General features: G+C 33.6%; 1 protein-coding gene across 3 annotated transcripts; it reads right to left on the bottom strand.

The window, feature by feature from the left end:
- Positions 1–1,766: 1,766 nt before the first annotated feature.
- Positions 1,767–8,624, bottom strand: LOC133315170 (glutamate--glyoxylate aminotransferase 2). Of its 3 annotated transcripts, none has more exons than XM_061516738.1 (14): positions 8,459–8,624; positions 7,576–7,764; positions 6,788–6,853; positions 6,510–6,627; positions 5,231–5,312; positions 5,013–5,100; positions 4,768–4,926; positions 4,000–4,173; positions 3,780–3,911; positions 3,102–3,167; positions 2,898–2,962; positions 2,652–2,743; positions 2,385–2,541; positions 1,767–2,070 (listed from the first exon to the last, which is right to left on the bottom strand). In XM_061516738.1, exons 2-14 carry the CDS (start codon positions 7,690–7,692, stop codon positions 1,941–1,943), a joined length of 1,446 nt encoding a protein of 481 aa, XP_061372722.1. In that variant the 5' UTR covers positions 7,693–7,764; positions 8,459–8,624; the 3' UTR covers positions 1,767–1,940. The 3 variants fall into 3 exon arrangements, with proteins under 3 accessions (XP_061372722.1, XP_061372723.1, XP_061372721.1); XM_061516739.1 differs by having other exon boundaries at positions 7,576–7,744; XM_061516737.1 differs by having other exon boundaries at positions 7,576–7,722; positions 8,459–8,623.
- Positions 8,625–19,675: the final 11,051 nt, after the last annotated feature.

Raw genomic sequence — 19,675 nt, 5'->3', positions numbered from 1 at the left:
GTACGAATCCATATTTCTTAATACAGTCCTTAAACAGCATCATTTGAATGATTTATCAGTGATTAAACCCCACAACGCACGGTACTCTATCTATCATGGGTTGCTACACTTAGAATGCTTAAAGGAAATATGGAATTTTTTGGTACTGAATAGCTATAAGAATGTTCTTGATTCAAATAGTAGTATAATACATGCCTTGTGTTTTTCCAATACCAAATTTTGGGTTTAGCTACTTTTAAAGTGAAAAATTAAAAGTATGATAAAATACATACATTTATAACAAATTATGTAGTTATTAAAATCTATTTCCTTAATTTTCTAATATTTATAATTCTTCATTTTTTCATTTAACTTCACTTTAAAATATTCGAATTCCAAATTTTGTGTGCATCAAGGAACTTATAATTCTAATGGTAGAACCTCTTTTTTACAGACCCAACGAGCTTCACGAATGCACCATGTGCGAAATACTTGAAGATGAGTACCAAAAATAAGAAGTAAAAAAAAAATTAAAGACAAGTATAAGTAGAATTTTAAAGAAAAGATATATGACAAAGAGTAAAATTAATAATTTTATTTCTTGTTTTTTCTTTTTCACATATTTATTACACTAAACACAAGCACAAACTGATTACAATTCCAAAATTTTCATTTTGTTACAATTCCACTCACTCAATCATGCATTCTTATCCTTCTAATTACTAAAGACAAACCATACTTGAAAAGGAAACCCAAAAATATTTAATAATAAATAATGAAAAATAAGAAGAGAGAGAGAGAGATGACGTTATTGAGGAATCTTTTAAGTATTTGAAATCATCAATCAATTAACCAATGTTATAAAATCGGACCGACCTGGCCGAGTCGATCCGAAAATTGGTGAACCGGTCATATAATCAGTCCGATTTTCATATTGAATCGGCCATGTTACAGAACCGGTGCGACCCGGCCAGTTTTCGTAAAAACCGGTGACCCAGTCAATTCAACCGGTGACCCAGTCCGGTCTATAAAAAAAAAACTAATTTATTTTCATAAATTAATGTCTTCTTTTTTTTTACTCTCAAACACAAATGATTTGTTTTCTTTTGAAATATTTGAGTGATTTGTAACTTATTAACTTACATAGATTATATACCTACAACACTAATATTATCTTGATTATGCAATATGCAGAAAATTTTGATTTGATTTATAGTTAGAGATGTCATTTAGTGAACCTGAAACACTAGTATCATAAATATTATATGTTTGATTGATCTTTTGTTGGACAATGATGTGTAATTTATTATTTCTATATTAAAATATTTGAAATTGGAATATTTTTTTACAAGTATTTAAGTATATTTATAATTTTTTTAATATAAATTGTAGATTTATATATACTTACCGGGTCATGCGGTTGAACCAGTGATCCAGTACCTCGACCGGGTCAATAACCAAGCCGGGTTTTATAACATTGAAATTAACAATAACTATAGAAAAATGCAATTTCAAGCTCTGTATATTATTAAAAAAAAATGTCCTCGACATTTTAATTCTTCTTTTTTGGAAGATGAAGTATTTTGCAATTTCGATTTCAAAAGAAACTCACCCTCTTTTGAATAAAAATGTATCGGTTATAGGTCACAAGGGGGTATCTTGTAACACCTATCTATGTTGAACCTTTTCTTTGAACTTCTAAAACACAGGATATAAAGAGAACTATCATATTCAAGACGATTCTTGGCCATGCCACAACATAATAAAGGTGAGAGAGAGATTAAAAATACATGAAAGATTGTCAGTTTTAGAGATGATATATAAGAAAATATAAGGTTTAAGAATTATCTCCAATGGAGGACAAGTAGAAGCCTCGTATAACGGAGGTTGTGTTTTAGAAGGGATGGATTGAACTGCTTACAGAAGCGCATGAGCATAATGTAACTTCTATGACGATTATCTTACAACCTTGAATAACCTCTATGGTCTTCGTATTGCTCCATGAACTCATCATTGAACTTTTTGAAACTATCCATGATAGCAGGCATGTCTTCCTCAAGTGGTAAAATTGTTGTCCTCAAATGGAAGACCCTATTGCAAAAGTTTGACATAAAAAAGCATTAGAAAGTAGGAAAAGAAAAACAGTGGAATACTTATTTTTTTCATCATATATGTTGTAGTTCTTGAAGGTATAGTTCAAAAGTATATTATCAAGTTCTATACATCCAGAGTTACTGCATGGATGGTGGACAAATAATTCTTATTTGACCTAGTAAATCACATTCTCATTGCATGACACAGCCATAAGAGTAGGCATGTGACTCACTTTAAATAATGGCATAGAAGAAGGGATACAAATTATAAATGAGGGATGAACATGAGAAAATAAATGGATAAGTATGTACCCTTCTTTCTGTCCAAATCCTGAACCAGGAACAGTGGATATGCCAGTGGCTTCCAAAAGCTTGAGACAGTAGAAAACATCTGGGACCTTTCCAGCCTGTTTAGCAGCCTCTATAGCTCTTGGTGGCAATCTTATTTGAGGGAATGAATACATGGCTCCTGAAAAAAACTCCAGGAATCACTACTGATTTACCAGGCACAAGACAATCACATATTGAAGATGAAACACGAAAACACATCAAATTCTTTTGGAACACTATCGTTTATACCTTCTGTAAAATTACAAACAACATTTCTGCAACTGTTGAATCCATCAGTCATTATCCTTGCTCTTCTCCTCAGTGATTCAATTATTCCTTTGCTGAATATTATAGATAATTGTCAATTCACTAGATAAAGAGCCACCTTTTTCTCATGACTTCAGACATTTCGGAAGCAATGGGAGAAATGCAGAATTTCTCATGATTAACTGGACGAAAATTTTGAAATTTAGCACATTAGTCTTAGCTGATTACCTTTCCCTAAAATATTGGTCATACGAAATATCTCCAGGTTTGAGTGGATTGACCATAAGTCCCATCTGTAGAACAAGGTAAAAAATGGGGGAAAGGATGAGGAAAAGGGGGAGGGGAAAGAGAACAGTACTCACTAAAATTATACTTTGAACAAATATTTCTGAATTAAAATATCTGAGAGAAAAACATTCAGCTCCAACTCACAAATATTTGTGCTGGAACATTTGGACTAAGTGATATTGATGCAACCTTATAGATCTCATCAACTGTCTGCAAAAGAAAATGAAAATCAAAGAACAGTTCAGTAGTGCAGCTACAGCAAAAATTGAAGGCCAAACGCATTTGAACACCTTACCTGTAAGTCAGAAGGTCCTACATCTATACAAGAGGTAATGAGTGCAAAAAAACTATTTTACCACAGCAAAATAATTCAGCTCATTACATTACATGTGGCACCAAGTACCGACAACATTGGTTAACATATAATAATGTAAAATTTGGGAGCATTACAGTTAATGACATCTTGATATTGATGTATTTTTTTTGTATTCCTCGTTAATGTTTGTTAGGGACCCATTTGCAAGGTATGGGACTTGGAGTCTCACATTGGTTGTATGGGCAACTAATGTGGGGTTTATAAGGCCTTGGGCACTCCCACCCTTTGAGCTAGCTTTTGGGGTGGTGCATCTCAAGGTTCTTATCAATGTTCAACAACTTTTCCACCACTCCATGTTTTGACATGAATCTCTAAATGATTTGAAGAACATAACAGGAATTAGGCGCAATAAATCTGTACTTCAATTTTTACATATTCGAAACGTTGCAAGAAATCCAGCTTGAAACTAACAAAATTCAGGTAACACAAGTTATGAAAAGACAAACCTCTGGAGGAATGTTGGTCATTTCAAAATATCCGCCCCGCTGTCCACATTCACCAAAAAACCCTTTTGACACTGAGTGAAAACAAACAAGCTGGAGTTCCTTGCTTATGGGTGGCCCCAAGTCCATCAAAACCTTTTCATGTAAAGTAATATATAGCATCAACTCATGTAAACAACCTAGTCAAAACATCAGATCAGATTAGCAGCACAACAAAGCATACCTTTTTAGAACTAAGGAAGGGTCGTTCATCCTGATATATATTCTGCTGGTAAACTTCATCTCCAAGCAAGACTAAATTTTCTTCATAACAAAATCGCAAAATATCTCTTAGATTAGCTTCACTAAGGCACTGACCAGTAGGGTTTCCAGGATTTATGATCACCATTGCTTTAACCTGATCAAATTTCAATTCATAAGAAATATTCTTGCTTCCTTTATTAAACAAGGCATTACACAAATGAATAAGACGATAGTTTGACAAATGAAAATAACTTATTAGAAGGATATTTAGTTTTAAAATTTGAATTTCAGAATAGCAAAAATAATTCAGCGTTACTTACAAAAAAATAAAATAACAATAACAATAATAATTCATTGTTAGATGATTTCATCACTGGCAGAAATACGTTCCAAGAAACAGCCAAGATTTTTTTAAAATTATATTTGGGAAGATTGTCTATCAATCAACCATATACTACTTTTGTTTCTTTTTTCCTGGTCTGTCGCACAAAGCAACCAGCCAAGTCATTTCTGCTAGTCACCTTAAGAAGAAACAGGAAGAAAAGTATAAAAAACAATTGGTTTCAATATGAGAAGATTCATGCTACCGACCCCAACTAGTTTGAGATAAATATGATGTTGATGTTGATGAGAAGATTCATGCTATCCACACATTGATTCAGTGTCTTCAAAACATTTAAGCATCTCGGTTTATAATTTTAATCTAGAAACAGTCGAAAAATAACACTTATGAAGATAAAACACATACAGTTATTCCTTTATAGCGAGCCTGTGCAATTGATTGACGAAGATCTTTAATATCAAGACCCCAATTTGCCGTCTCTTCAAGGTAGTATGGCACAAGAGTACCACCAAGAAGAGCAATTGTTGCTGAGTAGAGTGGGTATTGTGGCACTGGAACCAAAATCTGGCAACAAGAAGTGTTGGGAAATTATTTGAAATGGCACTTTGAGCATAGAAAACGAAGAACTATGAAAAATGAGAATATATTACCCCATCTCCTTGACCTCTGATGATAGTATTTAAGATCTGCATCACAGCCTTGCTGGCACCATCAGTGAGATATATGAGCTCTGGATCACTGTAAATGGAGCAAGAAGCAATTAACACCTTTGCCTAAAAAATGGAAACTAAGCTTAAGAGCCCTTTAAAGGAAAGGTGTTTACAATTTAAAGTAGGAAAAGGAATGGGACTCTATGGAGCATAAATACCTTGGATAACCATCACGCCTGAGTATGTACTCTGCCACTTCCTTCCTCACTCCTGGAAGGCCTCGGGAGTCACTATAAGCACCTACAAGTATACCATTAGTTGCAGTTCATTAGTGGAGATTCTCAGATCAAAGAAAAATCTTAACTCCTAAATCTATTATAAGGAGAAGAATTGGTAAACAACCAACGGTGCAATAGTGATAGTAAGATGAAATTTTTAGATGGTAAAATGCAAGAAATATTTACAAGCTAAGAAGAATGGTGCTAGGCCTAAAAAATTTGAAGTTCTTAGTGCTAAGCAAAAGAAATCCCACAACTAAAAGGTCCTAGAGAGGCAATGGAAGAGCTTTTGTTTTGCTTGTGCTGTTGTTGTATTAGCAATTAAGTCTTCAATTCCAGGTGCATTTTCATGTGATAGGTTATGAGTGGATGACCACTAATTATATGTAAAAACTTGCTCAACTAAACTATTCCCTAATGTCCTGTCAGTGCAACCATCTTCTTGCAGCAATTTCTTCTTTGATTAACTAAAACTCGATCTGAGATCCTTAGGCAACAAAAACAAAGGATAATTAATGGAAAAAATCAGCAAACAGACATAAACGCAACGTTAAAATTTATGGTCATATTCTGGCATTGCATCAATAATCCAAAATTCAAACTAGAAATACCAAAACCTTGACTAGTCTGCTCAGTTAATGAAAATTGTCTAATTTTTCAGAGAATAATTTTAATAAGAGAGAAACACACAGAATTTTTGTTCAGTACACAATTTTTTATTTTTCATAAACTAATTTTTATTATTTTCCATGTTTTCTAAGAATTTAGAAAAAGCTTGTTTTTCACACTAAACATGAACCGACTGATAACTGTAAAGGGATGCCATTGAATGAGGCTCCCAGCCTCAAACCACTGTGGGGTTTTGGAAGGGCCTGGTGTATGCAATCTTGTCCTTTGCAAGCGGAGAAGCTATTCCCACAGTCAGAACCCTTGTGTAGGTTGCAACTTGCAAGGCTAACCTCACAGTTTTGCCAAGACTAACCCTCCAAGCAACTCTTATCTGTGTCATATTAAATTTTAACATGGGCAGCATATAACTGAAAAAATATAATGCAGTATATAACATGGTCGTTATTGCTTAAATTATTAGACTTACTAGCATTGCTAGTTAATTCAGGTGACAGACATCACAGACGCAAAGTGATACTTTAAAAGAGGAATAAAATATGGAAAACTCTACCATGTTTTAAAACAATGAATATAGTTGACATATGAATACCTAAACCACCCGAGGTCAATGAGAGATAGTGTTTAGCTCTTGCAATTGCATCAGCAGGGAATAGCAGTCCAACATTAGGATCATCGAGTAGGAATGGAGCCTGGCACAAAGCAACAACCTACAATAGAAAAAATTCCCATAGGTTAGCAGAATCAACAAATAAAATAGTTTAATACTCCAACAATTTAATTAGACAAGGAGTATGTTTAGCTGTATTAACATTATATAAATTACAAGGGACATCCAGGAAAAGTAGAAATATGATAGTTATGCTGAACCTGGCGAGGGAAGGTCAGTGGTTTCTGTCCCAAAGCTTGTGGGTTGCCGACATTAGTGAATATAATCTGCCAACAATTGAAAATGAGTAAGTGTAACATGACAATGAGCAGGAGCACAAATATTGAGATGATGACATGAATACAAATATATTCTTTTGAACAACACAGCTATAAGGAAGATTAAGCTGACAGTATGTATAAATAAGACTACATTTAAACAAGTATAGGCATTGATACTCACTCTTTTATGCAAATCAACTCTCAGGAGATGCAAGTTGAAAACAATACAAATATAAACGGGTTTAATTTCAAGCAGCTAAAGAGTTCCACACACAAACTAATTTACTTCAATGAAAATGCTTTCCAAGTAAAAAAATTTGAATTTTTATTTTTTCAACAAGTCATTTAAGCCATTTGGAACAAGAACTGGGTATTAAGAAATGCTTACTATGAAGTTTGAAAAATGGAAAACATATAGTAACATACTACCATTACCATAATGGTCATGTTATACAGGTTTAGGATTCCAACTACAACTTGTTCAACAGGGTGAGCACTTATGGGTCCTTGTAAAACATATGAGAATCTATGAACAATTTGCAATAGCAGGCTTCAAGTTACTTTATAGCTTGCATACATCATCTGAAAACCCTGACTCTATAATAGTAAAAGACAAATTCAAAGAAAGGAATTTAATGATCAGTTCCAATTTAATCCTCCAACCTAAGGGTGCAAGTCAAACAAATATAAATTTCTGCATATAACCTGGAAAAGGAATTATATTCTACCTTTTTGCCCTCCTTCTGAAGCTCAGAAGCTCGAAGGTATAATTCACCTCTAACAGCATATTGAGCCTTCTTCACATTTTCATTTATTGACACATAGTCTAAGGGCTTCGGTGGCATGGTGAAGCAGAAAACTTCTGGCAGATGTCACTGAATAAGAAAAATCCAAAAGCTACCAAAAAATTAAACCAGCTGCCAACCAGAGTAATTCAAAGAGGGAAAAGAAAAAATGAGAACCGTCCAGTCATGAATCATGACACAAAGCAGCATAAAACTACCGTATTCAACCACAAGAGAAATGTTTTAATTTAGGTACGTAGGGATGCCACTGCAGTCTTATTGATTTTTCAATAACAGATTTCAAGCTCACTAATGAAAACGCAAAACCCCATAATTAGACTACTCTTTCTTAATCATAACTTAATCAAAGATCATATGCGGTAGACTCGTAGCACTTTAAGGAACTTAGTATATTCCGAATGGTGGAACATATGCATCATCAACAAATTTGCAAGACAATAGAAACGACACAATTAAACCAGACCAATAAGAACGCAAAATTATGCGCACTCACAATTGAAAATGATGATACAAAGTATAGGAAAGTTGCACGATCAAAAAGAAACAAGAAAGCCAAAGTAAACAACGATACATGATACAACCAAGAAAATCAGAGTCAAATCGTGACAGAGTTGCCAATCCATTCTAGATTCCTGAAAATACCCTTCAAGCTTGTAACGAAAAGGTCACAAAAAAAAGAGAAGGGAAACAAGTATCCTCCCAGAAACACATACCCAGTTGACACAAGAGGCAAAAGATTCGATTTTTAGCTTTTTGATGCAAGTGGGTAGTGTTGTGTAGATCGAGTGTAGTTGAGAAATGTTACCTATGGAATTGGTGTGTTGTGTTGTGGACTCCCTTGCAATCGAGTCAAGCGACCACCTTCGCGTGATTGAAGTGCTCAGTGGGAAACAACAAAGTAGTTTACAAAGTTATACGTGTCTGACAAGAGAGTGAGTTTTTGTTCCAATGAAAAAGTGTATTTTATGTGGCAGTGGCACAGTTTGGGAACACAATGGCAGTAGCATAGCCACTGAAAAATAGATTATTGAAGTCACTATATTTAACCAAAGGGATAATGTTCGTGCATGAATTGTGGCCTTGCTTTGGGCTACAGGGTCATAGATAGATAACACAGCTCTGGCCTTAAATCTTTCCTTGTGCTTCACAAATGTAAATGTGTTTGTTTGTTTCTTGGTTGAGTGGTTCATGTTTGTGTGTTCTATCTTTCACAAATGATTTTACCTATTTAAAAAGGGTGGAATTTGATAAATATGTCACTTTCTTTCGCTTTGCTAGGACAAACAAATTTTAAATCTATGCGATGACAAACAAATTTGAAAGATAATGTGAAAAATGTTTCGCTTTGCTAGAATATATGGTCCAAAAAGCTCAAGACTATTTTGCTTGCTTCATTTACAAAGATATGTCTAATACATGTAGTAAGTCTAAATAACTTTTGTTCTTCTATTTTTACTAGAACAATTATTTGTTGTTGAAATATGTTGGTGCAATTCGAACCTGAGTTCTATGCTCTTCTCAGTAATGGAGAATATAAATTATTAGAATGAAAGGGTTTCGTCCAATCAAGCTTTATCCTCTGCCTGGCTTTGGATATATACACTGACTTTTTAAAGTTGTGCAGTATTTATAAATTAATCGAATGTGAAATTCAACTTAAACTGTAAACTCAAATTGAATTGATTTCATCTTAGTTTTATTTATTCGAATTGGTGATTTTTTTTTCTCGGTACATTAAAGTTCAGAAAAAAATAAAAAATAAAGATTGTCTCATTTTAATAAGATTAGGATATGTAAGCTTTAATGTTAATTTAGTGTAGTATCTATAAATAATTTACTAATTACGAAACTAGAAAATTTAAGTTTATATTTTATATTGGTTATTTTTAAAGAGAATATATTATTTTTTAATTTCTTCATCAATTTATTAATTATTTAATTAATCGATCGAGCTAGACAATGAAAATAGAAATCTTTCTATCAAAATTTTCAAAGAAAATATCATTTTAAAAGAAGACTCCATCACTATTCACTAGGATAAGCATACACACACATTAAGTAGTGAGGACAAAAGCAAAAATGACGAAAAATAAACGATTTTGGCTAAGGAAGGGCAAGACGCACTCCTTGACCTTGCATTTGGGAAACAAGATAGAATTTGTGAGGAAATGGCTTAGCAATATGGCACTGTGAATTGGGGTAGGTAGACTTTAGACTAGGCTAAAACCAATTAGGTGAGAGGGGCCACCTTTTATATATAATCGGATAGATTTGATAATCAAATTGAACGACCGTATACCTTATAATATATATATTTTTAAAAAAATTATGGTAATGTTAATAATTAAATTATATCAAAACTTTATGTATATATATATAGATAGATAAACATCTAATTAAAGTTACATAAATAAATATTAAATAAAGAATTAAAAAACAGAAGAAGAAATTACTTAAACTTTATGACTTTGATTATATATGTAATTATAGGTAAAATGAAATGAAATCAAATTCATTTTTAGATTTTGAATAGAAATACGGGAGAGTGACCATTTTGCCACGCTTCACCAAATTATTTACCAGACTATCACGCGAACAGTAAAAATTCCCGGAATGCCACGCGGCATAATTCGCTACACGGTGCAGCGAATTATGTTTGCAAATAATTCGCTACACAGTGTAGCGAAATATGCAGTGTCAGGCTGCACAGTCAGCAAAAATGACACGTGTCAAGCTGACAGTAATTCGCTGGGGTGTGTAGCGAATTATGCCTGTTATGCTGCCAGCTTAACACGTGTCATTTTTGCTGACTGTGCAGCCTGACACTGCATATTTCGCTACACTGTGTAGCGAATTATTTGCAAACATAATTCGCTGCACAGTGGAGCGAATTATGCCGCGTGGCATTTTGAGAATTTTTACTGTTTGCGTGGCAGTCTGGTAAATAATTTGGTGAAGCGTGGCAAAATGGTCACTGTCCCTAGAAATACAATAGAATAGAATATGGTAGAATTAATTTTGAAATCAATTAAGATTTTGAATAAAAAATTAGATAAGGTGTGTCATTTCGGTGCAGAATAAATGTGTCCTTTCGATGCTGCACAGGTGTCTTTCAAATCATAATCTTTTACCCTTTTGTAAATATATGAAAGATTTCAGAAGAAATTGGTAATTTTATTTTTTCGATTGCTCTCCTTCAGTTTTACTCAACATACATATCATATTAAATCCTAGGGTTCAAATTTTTTTCCTTGCTCTTCATCGTCGATTTTTGGAACAATGACCAAAATATCATTGTTTATGTTCTTATTTATCCAACTGTAATGCGAACAGTATTATTTTTTAATATGTCACGCAAATTCGCTACAGTGGCCAGTGAATTTGGTTTGCTGGTGTGGCACGTTTCTGATGGACATCAAGTTCGCTACTGAGAGTGGCGAACTATGTTACAATAAATGCCCCTGTCCTTTGACACATTGGCAGGACACGTGTGAAGGACTAGAGCTGTCAAAACAGGCCAGCCCGACCCATTTAGCCCTAGCCCAAGTGAGTTAGGGCCAAAAAGCCCACAATGATATAGATCCACACGGGCCAAAGCCCTATTGGTTAGGGCCAGCCCGCGGGCCTTCTAAAAAAATAATATGTATTTTTTTAAAAAAATATTTATAATAAAATGGTGCATAGAAATTATTAGAAAAAATAAAAATAAATAGTTTTTAGAAAATTGTCACTTTTTAAAAAAATTATTGCATAGAAATTTGATTATGCCTAAATGATTTTGATGATGTCAAAGCATGAAGAACTCATTTTGAAGATGCTAAAGTTTCGGGTTAGATAATTTTTAGATTTCTTGTAACACATTAGATATATCATTAAGCATGATTCCAAGCTCTGTTGCATACCATTGTGTAACATGTATTTAGCTATGTTGAGTGACCTAATAAAAAAAATTAAAATTAAAATAAACAAGTCTTTAAAAATAAAATCCAAATCAATTAAAAATCTGTTTTAATAAAAAAAAAAAGTAAATTAAAAATTTGTTTTAATAAAAATCAAAAAGTAAAAGTAATATATATATATATAAAGAAACGAAACAAAAATTTACGTCTACAGCGTTCCTTTCAAAATTTGTTACGTTGATTGATTGTTATATATATGTAACACCCTGTTCTAGAACTGGTTTGTTAGCATTACGTACGACATTAAGCGCAGTTATAATCACAAGATTGAATTAAAATACGGATAAACTTTTCCTCTTTATTTATAAACGTTTTTGTTTAAAATCCGTTCCGTAATTAAACCAATCCCCGTAATGTGATTATAACCTAAATTATAGGTAGACTTCCTATTGTGAGTCTTATTTAGACCACCAAAGCTTAAAACTTACTTTTATTGTTCTTAAACACTAAACATTTATACTCTTTATTTATTTAAGAAATTCCTATACTACTTTTATGGTCTCCAATTTTCCAATATATTATAGGAATTTTCATTAGCTACGCGTGGGTTCAAACCGCGCTCAAATCGGAGCACCGTAGCTCAAGTTATGAAATTTCTGAGAAAATGGATGCTGAAATCCCCAAGACCCCCACACTCATAGCGTGAGAAGTCAGAGAGGTTGACGCTCATAGCGTGAGTCTCACGCTCATAGCGTCAAACCTACTGATGGTTGGCGCTCATAGCATGAACTTGACGCTAAGAGCACCGCAGTTCTGGAGCAAGCACCAAAACAGGGCAATTTGACCTCTTTTTGTATTTCATCTATAACTTTAGTTATACTACTCCTATTTACGCAATCTTGGTCTCGTTGGAAAGCTAAGAAAAAGATCTACAACTTCGATTAAGACACAAGGGTCCAAATCTATCATATAGGATATGAAATATGGACCACAAGATAGGATATCTTTATTTTCATATGGATTTTCAACCTACAAGTCTTCTTTCACCTAATTGACATCATATAATCCTTTCAATACATTATTCTTGATTCTTTCAAGGTACACATACATTAAGAGAAACATCCATACCCTTTCATCATTTATATATACAATAATCCCAACATTACATCATCTCTACAAGTCTTAATTACAGAATCATGGGACTTAGCTACAAAATACTATGATCAAGTCCTTGGCTCCCAACAACAAAAGAGATACCACAGGAGATGAGCATAGGCTAAGTCCATCCAATTAAAACATAACATGCATATGACAATTGGCTTTCAATTAACAATCCTATACATATAAACTACAAAATGGCATGCTTAATTCCAATGATGCAAGATCTTCATGTATCAACTAATCCAAATATGACCACTTGCCACTGGAGGCTCCTGCAGTATCCTTACCTGAAAGGGGGTCCCCACAACACGGGGTGAGATATACGAATATATCACAGTAAACCAGAGGTCCTTGGAGCATCTCTCCACCCTATAGTTCAATAACAGCGTAATAGCAATAACAATAATAATGCAATAAATACATATTCATGCACTGTGTAACAAACATCTCCAGGAGAAATCCCTCGAGCTCTCAAGCTGTCCTAAGGATACTCAGATGCAAATAGTCCTACTGGCCAGCTAAACTACCAAGTATGAATTACGCACCGTCATGCAACATACCAACATAGGGAAACACCGTTCTATGCCACACCAAATGCATACACATACGTATAAAAAAACATTAAACTACCTTATTGCATTTACGTACACTATCAACAACCACTACCCCTTTTGGGCTTGGTGTAACAAATAAGGGATCAACACCCAAGGTCCGAAGGCTTACCTCAAAGCTTCAGTTCAACCTTTGTTCTTCACCAATAAGTTCTACAACCAGTCAACTTCGATTTCCAACTATAACTTGTAAAATACACACGTACACCAAGGTGTCATATAATCAATCATACAAGCAAATGAATATTTATATATCCATCAACACAACAACAACTCTACACCATCAATTAGCATGAGCTTACCTATTCCAATGAGCTAATCAAGTTCCATAGTTTCCTCCAATGGTTGGTCACTCAAGGTTGGTCCAATTGCCTCAATCCTAGACATAACACGGACACAATCAATATCCAACCAAACCAAACCATTGATTACTAAAGCAAGAAAGTCCAAAATCAAGTATATTTCACAACATACACCAGTCTCAATCCTAGCATTTTCAAAGTATAATCAATTGACTATCTAAGCTCATTATCACCGATTAAATGTCACTCATAGCATTTTTCACAACATACACTAAGTCTTAATCCTCTTAGAACATAGCCAATCTACTCACATTATCATAAAACACTAAACACTATTCATCATCTTCCCCAATCATACATTCTCCATGAAAATAGAGTTCAAGGAATCGAATCTTACCACAAATGGTTGCACAATCAAGGAGTGATGGTTTCTAAAGCTTTCAAGTGGTGAAATGCTCCCAAACCCCCCTTCAACCTTCAAAGGGCGAATCTTTGGGAAGAAAAATCCCACACCACAAAGCTCCCCACAACAAACCAAGCTCGGATTAAGGATGAGAGGAAGATTCTAAGTGGTTTAGGCTATTGAATCACTCAAATAGGTTAAGGATTGGAGGATCTAGGGTTTGGGGCTTCAAGGTTTTCTCCCTTTTCTCTTTTCTTCTTGTTTGCTTGACGGACATGGGGGGGAATGAATGGGTCTCTTTTGCTTTGAGTCACTTAACTTATGTTAAGTGGCTTTAAGCGGGTATTAGCTCATCTATCTATTCAACTCCATTCACCACCAAACTTTACCCAAAGGTCTGGAATATTTTTCTATTAATTTTCACTGAGTACACTTTTTACCTCAAAAGTGACCCCAATTCAATTAATTAGGCCCTATACTTAATTTTACTCACTGATACATGCTTAATTATTTAATTACATGTAATTTACTAGTTAATTAGGTTAGGGCTATTATAATATATATATATATATATATATACATATATATATATATATATATATAAACTTTTGGTTTTAATATATAAAATATTATTTTACCAAACTGACTTTTCCAACGTATAGTTTATATTTCTTTAAAAGCTATACTATATAATAATAATAAAAATTTAAAACCTCTGACTCATTTTAGCGTGTAGATGTAGTCTTAGTAGGACTAGGCAGCCTGTTGTTTTCTAAGTATAAAAAGTGATAAAGATCGAGAAAAGTTTTTACAAGAAATCGGAAAACAAATCCAGTTTGTCCTTTTGAGATCCCCTTCGTTCGTGTTCGTTTATGCTAATATCATTCTATAGAAATCCATTTTCTACGATCTGCAAAAATATACAGCAACTATTATGAGCGAAAATTTTCATTGAGATCAAGTCTTGTAAGCTACCTTGTGTGAGAGTGATCTGTGGTGTTCCTCTAATCTTCCTCCCAAAAATTCCCAAATTTCCATCAACAATTTTTTTCTTGAACCCTAAACAAAGTGCACCGTTGCTGATGAGTCTCTTGATCAATTTATGAGTCAAGATTGGGTGATTTGGAGTGTTGTTCATCATTCTTGGAACTAAGGTTGAAGAACCCTAACCACATTTTCTGTTTTACTTTGCTGAAAATTTGAGATCTGTTGAGGTAATATCTTAAACCTTGTTTTCAGCATCCTTTGGTATATTCTTGAGACTTGATATTGTTGAATTAATTTTTTGTTATTTTTTTTTGTATATTGTGAGTATTCAAATTTCTTTGTTTTGATATTAAGTGAATATAGTAGAAATCTTGATGCTCTTTGTGTAAGATTTGTGTTTCTAATTTTTTGTGAAAGATTGAATAAAAAAAATTAAATAAATATTAAATCTGAATACTTTTTTCTCTTTATACATTGCGTTAATTCATATTTTTGTTTGGGATTTACTCTTTAGAAACCTAATCTTGAATTGTTCTGGAAATTTTATTGTTGGAATATTAAATCTGAATTTTCTGTTTTAATTGAGATATATTGTGCTTAAAATTCAGATTTCTTGTGGTTTATTACTAAAAGATTTATCTAGAACTAATTCTGAAATTTTTAGTGAAATTTTGAGAGAAATTACAATTTTGATTTTTCTGATTATAGTGTGATAATTCCTGTTTAAATCAGAATTTTTAGTGTCCACCATTGAGATACTTGATATAAATAAATACAAGTTCTTTATTGCTGAAAATTTATATTTTGTTATACATATACTTGTGCTTTAAATTTTCTGCATACATCATATCATTTTGGAGCTTGTTGTTGTGCCTTATGTGATATATCAAGTGTGATAGGACTTTGTAATAGGTTGATAAATTTTCTGTTTTAAATCTGAGATATTGTATTGTTTGTTTAAAGTGAAGTGCGCGTGTTGTAAATCTGTCCTAGGTGTGTGGGTGCAACCGTGTGGGTTGGCAATCTTGTGCTTGGCTTGAGAGTGCGTCTCAAGGCTTGGAGCCTCAAGAATCCACTAAGGAGAGTGAAGGTCTTGTGTGAGAGGAGTTGGTGAACTCTGTAGGTTCAGCTTGAGAGTATTCTCAGAGCTCGGAGCAGTGAAGGTCTTGTGTGAGAGGAGTTGGTGAACTCTGTAGGTTCAGCTTGAGAGTGTTCTAAGAGCTTGGAGCAGTGTAGGCACTAGGAAGGTTCTTAATATTTTGTTTGATTGCTTGTGTGATGTGTGTTTGTAAAACAGGTACACTTGTGATAAATAAAATATCTGCAGCGACTTCAGTCTGAACGTAGCACCCTACTTAGGCTTAGTGGGTGTGAACCAGGATATATCGTGTTTCTCTTGTCTCGCTGATTTAATTTCTGAATATTTTGTTTAGAGACTTAAAGTAACACTGATTTCTGGTTTACAAGTGTTGTAGCAGAATTAATATTTTTCTGTTTTGTTTAAGAAAATTACATTGCTGCGTTTATACTCTGTAAATTTCTAAGGTACGTTTTTTGTTACTACATTGTTCTTAACATTGTGAAAAATTATTTTGGGCATATAGAGACTGAAGAAAAATTGTGTAATTGTTTACTGAATTCAAAAAGTTTTTGTAAAAGCTTAGAACACCTATTCACCCCCCCTCTAGGCGTTCCGTAAGCGTCCTGTATAAGAAGCCACTTGCCCAACAAGTGGTATCAGAGCTTCGTGCTCTGAGTGATTGGCTATTTGCCAAAGAGATAAAGATCATATGGCTTCTTTTCATCAGGATATTCCTCTTGAGGGTGGTTCCACCAACCGTCCTCTGTTTTTCAATGGGATTGATTATCCCTATTGGAAAACTAGGATGCAAATTTTCCTGTAGTCAGTAGATCTTAAAATTTGGTATAGTGTAGATGAAGGATATCAGCCTCCAACCACACTAGATGACAATGGAAGAACTGCGCCTAAAAAACACATAGATTTTACTAAAGAAGAATTAGAGAGAGCCCAATACAACTCAAAAGCATAAAACTTAATAGTTAATGCACTTGATAAGGACGAATACTACCGAGTATCTTCATGTAAGACCGCACGTGAGAAGTGGCTTATTTTAGAAACAACCCATGAAGGTACTAGTGAAGTAAAGCGTTCTAAACAAAATGCATTATCTAAAGAGTTTGAGCTCTTTGAGATGCATGAGGGTGAATCTATATTTGACATGCAAAAACGTTTTATGCATATAGTTACATCAATGAATGCTTTAAATATTTTTCATGATGATGAACTGTTAGTTAACAAAATTCTGAGATGTCTTACTAAGGAATGGGATGCAAAGGCTTCAGCAATCTATGAAGCTAAAGACCTCTCCACAATGTCCATTGCTACCTTATTTGGAAAGCTTCAGGAATACGAGTTGAAGTTAAACAGAAGGGCTAACCGTAAGCTTAACAAGAAAAAACAAAAGGGATTAGCTCTCAAGATATCATCATCAAGTGATTCAAGCACCGATGAAGACGACAAAATGACAATGTTTGTAAAAAAATTTAACAAGTCATTCACCAAATTCTTCAACAAGAAGTTCAACAAAAGGAGAAGAAGATATGCTGGCCAAAGAAGAAAAGACAACAATTCAAGCAATGCAAACTCAAACAATGCTTGTTTTGAGTGTGGAAAAGAAAGTCACTTCCAAAAGGACTGCCCGAACAAAAAGAATAAATATGATAGCGGCAAGTTCAAGAAAGGTAAAAGCAAAAAGAAAAAGAAGGCCTACATGGCATTTTCGGATGATTCATCAAGCTCATCAAGCTCCTCAAGTAGTGAAAAGGTAAACTTGTGCTTAATGGCTAATCTAGAGGATGAACACACCGAGGTATACTCTTGTCAATCTTCTAACTCTTTATATGATAGTAGTTCATGTTATGATTCTGACTCTATGTGTGACACTAGTACTTGTGATACTTCTTCTATGGTTGGTCCATCATATAATGACTTGATATATGCTTATAAATGTTTACAAGTTGAAAATGAAAAATTAACCTCTAAGGTTGAGAAAATTAAAAAGAAGAAAAATAACTTGCAAAACAATGTTGATAGTTTGACAACCATTGTAAATGATCTAATGAAAGACAATGAGGATCTTAAAAATGAAAAAAAAATTATGAATTGTCTTGTTGGATCATGTGATGATGTGAATCCCCCTTCCACTATTTCATGTGCTAAATGTGTTGAATTATCTAATGTAGTGGATATGTTAAAGATAATGGTTGATAGAATGACTAGTGGGAGAGACAACTTGAATGTCCTCCTTATAGAAAAAGGGTTAAATCTACTAAATATGGACTTGGTTTTCAAAAACCTCCATTTGCTCAACCAAGAAAGACAAACCATTATCCCCCTAGGTTCTTGTTTAAGCTATCATTTAAGAAATGTACATATTGTTGCATGAGTGGTCATCTTGTATATCAATGCAATATTAAGAAATATGGTCTAAAAGGAACTAATCTTAAGTGGGTTCTAAGAGGACTATAGATGTGGGCAACATTGCCTCAACATCCGATGGACCTCAACCTAATATATATAGCATGTTCTTTAGCCCCAAGGTAAGGAACATGATATATTTTCCTAAGAAGACTTAGTGGATATGTATGTATCATGTGCCATGGACTATTTTTTTATTATATTTTTTTGTCACATGATATCTAATCACTATTTGATATAAAAGAAGCATGTATGGATTGTTTTGAACTATCTTTTGATGCACATGCTTAGTATAAATATTGTGCTTAATTGTATCATGATCCTACCTTAAAAATAATGTTATTAAGTTGTTATATTCTCCATAAATCATTTATACTCAATTCTGTCCAACTTGGACAGCAATGATGTTTGTGACATTTTCCCTTAAATAATGCTCATTTGTGCTTGATATTGCAATACTAATACATAGAACTATTGTGCTTTAGTGTATGTATCAATACTAACATGTAAGGACCCAAAATAATAAAGGGTATCAATCGATCATATTATTTTTCTTGTGTTGTAGGTATGTTTTAGAGCAAAAAGTATTAAATGGTATTTGGATAGCGGTTGCTCAAGACACATGACCGAAGATCTTTCAAAGTTCTCAACATTTCATAAACGGGAACACGGGAATGTATCCTATGGTGACAACAACAAAGGAAAAATTCTTGGCTATGGTAATGTAGGTAACTCTTCAACTATATTAATTGAGAATGTGTTGTATGTTGATGGGTTGAAACATAATCTTCTTAGCATTAGTCAATTATGTGATAAAGGCTTAGATATAAAATTTAATACTTCCACATGCATAGTTGAATCTAAGGATGATAAAAATGTTAGACTTATTGGACATAGATGTGATAACATTTATATGATTGACCTTGATAGTATGTTTTCTCTTTAACCTAAATGTTTGGTCTCTAAAGATAATGATGCATGGTTATGGCATAGACGAGTAAGACATATTAACATGAGTCAACTAAATAAGGTAATAGCCAGAGATCTAGTAATAGGTCTTCCTAAGCTTAAGTTCAAGAAGGATAAATTGTGTAATGCATGTACAAAAGGTAAGCAAGTGAAAACTTCCTTTAAAAGTAAGAATATGGTTACTACCACAC

Source organism: Gastrolobium bilobum, unplaced genomic scaffold (assembly GCF_033153095.1).
Source record: "Gastrolobium bilobum isolate Gb01-03AN ecotype WA unplaced genomic scaffold, APGP_CSIRO_Gbil_v1 utg13952, whole genome shotgun sequence".
NCBI lineage: Eukaryota > Viridiplantae > Streptophyta > Magnoliopsida > Fabales > Fabaceae > Gastrolobium > Gastrolobium bilobum.
Note: the sequence above shows the minus strand (reverse complement) of the source record. Positions and strands in the feature narration are given on the sequence as shown.